The sequence below is a fragment of the Embiotoca jacksoni genome, unplaced genomic scaffold (genome assembly GCF_022577435.1).
Source record: "Embiotoca jacksoni isolate LCO1_2020_lvr unplaced genomic scaffold, fEmbJac1.0.p SCAF_24, whole genome shotgun sequence".
Taxonomy (NCBI): domain Eukaryota; kingdom Metazoa; phylum Chordata; class Actinopteri; family Embiotocidae; genus Embiotoca; species Embiotoca jacksoni.
The window spans coordinates 4,040,444-4,048,548 of record NW_027185375.1 but is presented as its reverse complement, the minus strand read 5'-3'; the positions used below and the strand labels follow the sequence as shown (position 1 = coordinate 4,048,548).

Here is an 8,105-nt window from a genome sequence, read left to right as displayed (position 1 = left end):
GCTTCATACTTTTAATGATGTTAATTTGCTGAAATGAAAAAAAACAAAAAACAAAAAACAAATCCAGGCTAAAAACAAAGTATGTAGGCTTTATTTCAAAATTCTCCCAAGTGTCTCTTATCTTATTCTGTAGCCCAAAGTTGTTCATTTTGGATTTAGCTTATAGTTTGCCGTTTTTACAGAATAATTGTGTTTTTTCAGGTGAGACTTTAAAAAAATATCCTGAACAGGGTCACGGGGGTAAGAGGGAGGGGGTATATGTTTTTGGATGGTGGGAGGAAGCTGGAGTACCCGGAGAGAACTTATGCAGGCACAGGGAGAACATGTGAACTCCACACAAACGTTGCCATGAGGCGACAATGCCAACTACTGCGGCGCCCCGGACTGCAGCACATTCCACTTAGAAACACATCTTCTCTGGGTCTGACACCCCCCCCCCCCCCCCACCACCACCACCACCGCAAATCATAAAATATGCTCTATGCTGGCAATTCAACTTTTTTTGATAACGTGTCAGGTTAACTTTGGACTGTGTTCTGCGTTAGAAATGTAGTCTATTTTAACGGCAGCCTGTATTTCTGCGTTTTACTTTCGTCTTCAGACTTGGTCGTGAGAAACAAGTGAAGCTCAGTGACAGTTTCTGTAGCTGCTCTCTAGCTGCCTCCTCTCTGCAGGAGGAAGCATGGGTTGTTGTGGTTTTAAGACTACTCTGTAGATATAATAAAGGAACAAGATCCTAACCCAGTACCTTTCTGTTGTGTGTGTGTGTGTGTGTGTGGTGGGTGGGACTTGCAGCTGTAAGAGAATGAGATGAATGTCAGTGATGTGTCAGTGTGGAAAGATGAAGCTTCTACTGAGCAGTCTGCTTCTCGCCTCCCTCTGTGCCCTCTCATCTTGGAGTAAGTAGAAGCACAATAACTTTTAAGCTGTATAAGATAGATCAAATGTCTGCTCACAAAGGTCAAAACTCGACTTTTCGAATTACTCAGGTTATTACGTGATTTAAGTTTATTAACAAGTAATACTGTATGAAGAATGCTTGAATATGATGTTTCCTCATTGAATGCTCTAAGTACAGTATATTTGAAGTCATATTTTGAATGGCTTATGATTTGAGCCAAGATGTTTAGATGGTTTATATCTTTTGAACTGCTAAATGTGTAAAGACAAGTTTTAAATTAACAAAAGTGTGACAACAGTTTTGTTTATTTTTGGTGTTGATTTATGCAACAACAAAAAAAGAAAGGCGCTGAATAAAGCCACTAGAACGCATTTAAAATCACGTCCATATAGTGCGTTTTTGACTGCCAATGAAAGGTTACTTTTATCTCCTGGCTTTGCTTCTGAAATCATGCAACATTTACAGTTTGTTCAGTGCCAGTGTTTCATTTTTTACAGGTGTTTCATCAGGCACACTTGTTGTGATCCAGACTCCTGATGTTTCTGTCGTGGAGGGAGAGACGGTGAACATCACCTGCTGCTGGACAGAGAAGATTGGAAGAGTGAGAGTTATCTGGTTCAAAAATCAAACAGAAATTACACAAGAGATTTTCGACTTAAAGAAAAATGACACAAATAACTGTTCAATGCTGACCTTTCCAAATATCACCAAAGAGCATTCAGGGATATACATCTGCAAGGTGTCTGTGGAGATACCATCTTTACAATCGAACACAGGAAACGGTTCAGTCATCACAGTTTTGGATAAAAATGGCACAGATAACAACACAGCAGAAGGTAGGTGAGAAAAATACAGCTTGATAGTGTTGTATTAATGGTTTGATTAATATAGAATGATTTTTCTTTTTCATCTGTGGACATCCAGGTTCTTCGAAGAATACACCGATCACTGTGATAATAGCTCTGGCTGTAGTGAGTCCGCTGGTTCTCATCGCTCTCGTCTGTTTCTGCATTGTGCGAAGAAAACAAGGTACATAACAATTATTATTTTTGTTTTATTATTCAGGATCAGAAACTCAGTTGATGCATTGTCCCAGACAATAAAGACAAAAAGACGTTTCCTACACAGCTCTAGTGTAGCAGTGATGACAGTTTTGGCTCAATGTCTCCGAGTCATCTGACACTCCTTAAATATCATGGTGGGGAAAGAGCATTTTGTCTGAAAGGAAAAATAACATTTCAAATCTGTTACTTAGAGGACAGACTGTTTAATGTTTCACAGGGACTACTGATCAGTTTAAAAAATGTTCGATAGTAAGGTTCGAGAGATATCCAGACTTTCTGTTCCTTGAAACAGAAGTTGCTATTGAGTTTTCAAAAATGTGTTAATTTAACGTATTCTTTTGGGTCTCTAAATAACAGTTTTAACAAAATGCCCTGTAAATTGGGTAAATTCGACATCACGACACACAAACGATGTGGCTCGTCGTCACACCGTCAGACGTCAAAGTAGTTCCTTCAAAAATTTGTAACCGTTTCCTCTGAAGAGACAACATTGTGTAATGTCTTGAAAAACAGAAATGGCTGGCGTTTATTTCACCAGAAGAAAAGCTTTGCGACTTCCCCAAAATTTTGATCAATTTGATTTTAACAATGCCAGTTTCAATTCATTGAGTGCAACAGTAAAATAAATACCAAAACCAAACTACAACGGCGCCAAAAAAGAAAAAAATCAGACCCAATTACAATGTTGTAATACAAAATGAAGTCATCAGTGTGGTCAGGTGTCCGGTAACCTTACGGTTGCGTACGGTTGCTGTGTTTCTATCAACTTTAACGGAGCAGTCAGTCTCAAGTTTAAAGTGAAAGCAGACAGTCACTTTTGAATTTATAGCCAACTGATAAATGTTAAATGTCACTGCGTTTTAATGTCACAAACATAATCATGAAACTACATCTTAAACCCACATCAATAACGTTTTTGGCAGCGCAGCGCTGACATCAATGTGAATTGTTAAAATGGCACATATGATGGCAAACACTTTTAATTTCAGACTATTTACACACCCAGACACGTAACAACCGCAGAATTCATAAAGAGACGAGTTTCTAACAACCTAACAAATATAAGTCTGACCTATATGTCTGTTTGGGTGTTTACTCAATAGGGAAATATCAGACTTAAAATAATACAATATCTAAATATATCATTATACTAATTAATATAAAATATTGATTATAGCATAGTTGAGCTAAGTTTGGTTTGAAATTATCTTTCAAGTTGGAAACGAGACAAAAAGATAAAGTGTTTAACTGGGCAGAAGACAAAAGGACTTCTAACAATAGCACAGCGCTTGTTTCTATAGATGAGGGTAAATTCTCACAGTTTGGAAGTCCAAAATGAGTGATATACTTTATATATTAAAGTCCTGTTTTATTGCGTTATTCTGTTTTTTTTTTTTTTTTTTTTGTTTTTTTTTTAAACAATCTATGACCTTTGGCGTAGAAACATTTGGGTTTTGATAATCTTCTATACCCTGTAACTGTCCACGGCAGCATGCTGCAGATGAACCCAGTTCGGGTGCTGGCTGCCTGGATACCAACAGTACCATTAGTATTACTCACTTAGACTTGTACACAGTTATCATCCTGGAGGAAGTTTATATGCAAGAGTTTTATGGTTTCTACTCCTCCTTCTGGTTCATCTCTGATTCATATCGGAAAAGTCAATTGCAGGGGCGTCACTAATTTAAACATAAGATACAACAGGGTATCATTTCAATGAAACATTTATAGAACCAAGGATTACACATGTATTGCTGTAGTGGGGTTAGTTCAATGTGATGTTTAGGATATAAGCCAAAGAAGTCTGGTGTATGTTTTAAAAGAAACAATGGTTTCGTGCCAACGCTCAAACACGGTCCTCCTCTTTCTCATTGTCGCTTGGCAACTGGTGGGTCTTGGTTGGGTGTAAAGATCCAGGCCCTTGTGACTGTGACTAGAGATAAGTTGGTATAGAAAATGCTGATACTAGAATGGAGCATTAGTTGTAGCTTTGTAGTTGTAGCAGGTACAGAACTAGTGTCAGACGTAAACGGATATATATATATATATATATATATATATATATATATATATATATATATATCCAAAGCGACTTACAATAAGTGCATTTCAACCACGGGGGTACAAAACCCAGAACAACAGGAATCAAGAAAACACAATTTCTTCAAGAAAGCCAAACTACAAAGTGCTGTCAGTAAGTGCCATTTTAAGCGCTACTAACTGAATGTAATATCCTGTATATCCCAAATTCTCGGGGGTAGTCCTGTTCTCCTTTTCTGTCTTAAGTATTTGCAAAATCAATGAAAAGATTAGAAAAAAAAAGGAAAAAAAAGAAGTTAACTGTTAGAGTGACAGGAGTGACCGTGATGGACATTTTAGATCAAATAAGGCATTTCATTTCAATCGTACAACAAAACAGGTAAACATTTCTCTCTCTGTGTGTGTGTGTGTGTGTGTGTTTGTGTTCAGCACAAGCAGTCAGGGTGATCTACGAGGTTCCCCACATCAACTCTGAGGAGGCAGAGATGGACAAACACAGCACCAGCTCCTCCAGAGGCTCCTCTCAGTGGGTGAGTATGAGTTGTATACTGAGGCGACATTCCATCCGGTGATGTGGAGGAACGTGATCGCATGGTGGAAAAAAAACAACAAAATACAACTTTTGATGTGACCCTCGTGTCTACTTAGCAGTTCAGACGAAGCCACACTTTGTGTACTTTGATCCAGCTTTAGTGGGTATATTTTTTGTCCATTTTAACAGTTATATATTGTGTGACTTCCAAAAACATATAATGGACATCCTGTTTCTGCCTATTGCTCACACCCACTCACACTTTTATATTGTGCACATTAGAAGATATCAACCATCTGAGCTCCACAAACTGTGACGTACTGATACAGCGTGTTTGCAATGACTGCTTCTATTTCTGTGTCCCCTCCAGTGTCAGGTACCTGTGTACGAATCCTTCGATTACTTTGAGCGCGTGGAGACCAAAGAAACTGGATGAGGATCTGCTCCAGCATTTTCTGTTCAGCATGTATATAATGTCCATTCATTTACTTACCTGAATGATGTGAATGATTTTATATGAGTGTAAATATTTGCTATGTTTCTATAAACCAAGTGTTATCATTTGTTTGGTTCATTTAAAGCGTTGACCGAGGACAGAAAGTACTGCAGAAGCTGCAGTTTTGACTTCATCATACAACCTAGTTGGTGGTCCACATTAGTGATGGCTATTGATCGTGCCGCAATAGCTGCAGGTTTCACAATGACTTCTGAACTCATAAAAGGCACAGAGTGGAAAGTGTGGTGTAGCGGCGTCGCTGCACAGTAGGTCAGTGACAGGAAATAAAAAGAGTGCCTGTTTACAATCAAAGTCTTGCTTCGGATGCATAAAACTCGTACGTGTAAAATAATGAATCAAAGACTATTACTTGAAGTATGTTTTGCTGAGACCACACTCAACCATCTTTATCTTCACACATTTCAGTTCATGTGCGCCGCAGATTATGTTAGGCTTCTTCGACTGACAGATTCTCATGCACAGACTGAGACAGTATACACCTACAAATGTTACCCTGTACATCGGAGATGGCACCCACTGGTAAAGAGTTAGGTAAGTCACAGGAAACAGATCGTATCTAATTCTTCATTGAGGTTATAACATCGTGTCCTAACTCTACTCATATCAATGGACTGAGGAAATACCCACATGCTATCGTACTTACAAAGAGTACACAATGTGTAAGCGCCCCATCAAAAAGTTTTGGGACTTTCCCTGTTGCGCATAAATAGAGTGCAGCATGTTTATAACCTTCGTGAGCGAGTATTCTGAGTTAATATGCTGTGAGACCAACATCAGCGTCTGAGTCACACATGTGGTTGTGACCAATGGTCCGTGTGCATTTGTGATCACACCTTGAATGTAATGAGCAGAGAGAACACTTAAAACCTCCCACTGGCTCATTGCTTCATAAGCATAGGCTTTTTGGAGCTTTTCTTTGACTTCTTTTTCTTGTGACTTTTGCAAAATGGGTTTGGCAAAAGGTACATAAAGAGCGTCCGCTCTTTTCATGCGCTCCCTGCACATCTACTGCTCTCTCGACCTGTGCTGATCTCAGAATTTCCACTCTGCCTTATTGACCACCTATCAAGCATCAACCATGTGCACCCCTGACCTGTATGCAGCCACCGGCTTCCTGACGAAGGCCTTTTGTGACCACTCAGGTACAGATGGAGAGCCTAATACGCTGAGCAAAAAAAAATAAAATAAGTGAAGACTCTGATCAAGCTGGAGCTGCCTGACATGTTCGAGGTACTGTACACTTCTGAAGAGGAATATCTGTGCTGACCCCCTGTAGCGAAGTCTGCTTGATGAGGCTCCGGCACGTGTGCTCATACATACATCATTTATCCACTAAATGTACTATATGCTGAATAGCACCGCTTCAGTGGAAGCCTCTACTTCCTCCGCAAATTAAAGAGAGCGCGAGCCTCGGCACCCATCGTGCGCTCCTTCTACCGAGGCGCCACGGAGAGCGTGCTGACCAGCTGCATCGCTGTGTGGCGCGGGAACAGCAGCACCGCCTCCGACCGCAAGATACCTGAGGAACAGCTTCGCCCATGAGGCTGTCCGGATGCTGAACTCTCTCCTCTCTCTCTCCCCCTTTCCCCATAAAGTCTGAACTTTTGCACTGTGGACCTGTATTTGCACTATGTTGTACTTATATATACTGCAGTTTCGTGTCACTGTGGTTGTTGTCTGTTTTATTGTTTTTATTGTTATGTATTTACACTTTTCTTGTTTTATCTTTTTTTTGTTTTGTCCACCGTGGGACTGTGAGAAACAATATTTGGGATCCCTCTGTATGTCTTGTACATATGGTGGGTTGATATTAAAGTAAAACATTGAAGGCTGGTGAGGCCTCAGGCACAGAGCAATTAACAAATTAGTACAACAATGCTGCCTTTTAATTGGACCATGAGTCTGTAAAAAGGTTTTTAATTAAATTGTTATTCTGCAATATTGTATTGAAGAATGTTTTGTAAGAGTGGGTTTTTATGGGTTTTGAGAAATATAGTAAGTCTCAACTTAAAGCCATTTCTACCTCTAAAGATCTGTTGTTGAACCTGAATAGGAACAGTAATTGTTTAATCAATAACAATATACAGCACTGGTTTTGTTTTGTGTGTGTACACAGGAAATTAAGTACAGTGGTGAGGTGGAAAAGATAATAAATGCACTGGATGTGAACGGAGACTCTGAGGTGGACTTCCAAGGGTTTATGTCTACCTGCGTCTGCGATGACATCATCCTGATTCTTACAAGCTTTGTGACAAAGTGACAGTGAGATGAAGAAAAAGGAGGGGAAATGCACAATATAACAGAACTTTGTATATAGCAGACATGAAAACATCAACATATGTGCTATATATATATGGAATGACAAGCATTCAAAGATACCAACATAAAACAAACTTGACCTGAAATTTACTTTTGAATACTAATGTGGCAGAAATAAAACTACATCCACGTATTCATATATTGAGAGTGAGATTAATGGACGATGGTGTGTGATGGAAGGTGTTTTTAAGGTTAGTCAAATAGCCTCGCTCGTGTTTGAATGATGACTGGGCTTTCCGTCTGAATAGGACAAGGGGGCGCTAAAAGTGTACAGAGTGTTTGTTCTGTATGTCAGGTGAGAATACAAAGTTTTCATGTTCTATATCTGTGAGCGGAGGAAACCTCGATACGATGAAACTGTTCCAAGGTTTCAACACACTGCTGAGCATAACCTTATCATCCCATCTCTAACACTCGGAAATCGTCTCGCCTCGTCAGAAATGTGCAGTCCAGAGGGACAACTGCAAAATCTCACCCGAGTGGTCTGAGCTGTGGCTTCGTGTCAGATGCATGTCAGCCACACGGAAAGAACATCGCTACTTCACAGAGTTGCGCAAACATCATATCACGACATCACAGGCAGTTAAAAGTCGACATAAACATATCTCATGAAACCTTACTAAGATAACAACGCTTGTCATGTAATGGCATCGTGTATATAATTTAATCCCGTACAGTCAGTCTATATGGAATAAATATGAATATAATAGATATAAATACATGCAATTAAAT

The 8,105-nt window shown here is 39.5% G+C and overlaps 1 protein-coding gene across 1 annotated transcript; it reads left to right on the top strand.

Moving 5' to 3' along the window:
- Positions 1–782: 782 nt before the first annotated feature.
- Positions 783–5,098, top strand: LOC138204152 (low affinity immunoglobulin gamma Fc region receptor II-like). The gene is made up of 5 exons (XM_069159305.1): positions 783–899; positions 1,399–1,737; positions 1,826–1,930; positions 4,435–4,535; positions 4,908–5,098. Exons 1-5 carry the CDS (start codon positions 815–817, stop codon positions 4,971–4,973), a joined length of 696 nt encoding a protein of 231 aa, XP_069015406.1. The 5' UTR covers positions 783–814; the 3' UTR covers positions 4,974–5,098.
- The last annotated feature ends 3,007 nt before the right edge of the window (positions 5,099–8,105 follow it).

Excerpts from the sequence above, each read along its gene's own strand:
- LOC138204152 (XM_069159305.1), top strand. The coding sequence starts at position 815 with ATGTCAGTGATGTGTCAGTGTGGAAAGATGAAGCTTCTACTGAGCAGT. Across the intron at positions 900-1,398 it reads CTGTGCCCTCTCATCTTGGA|GTGTTTCATCAGGCACACTT; the intron begins GTAAGTAGAAGC and ends CATTTTTTACAG. Across the intron at positions 4,536-4,907 it reads CCAGAGGCTCCTCTCAGTGG|TGTCAGGTACCTGTGTACGA; the intron begins GTGAGTATGAGT and ends TGTCCCCTCCAG.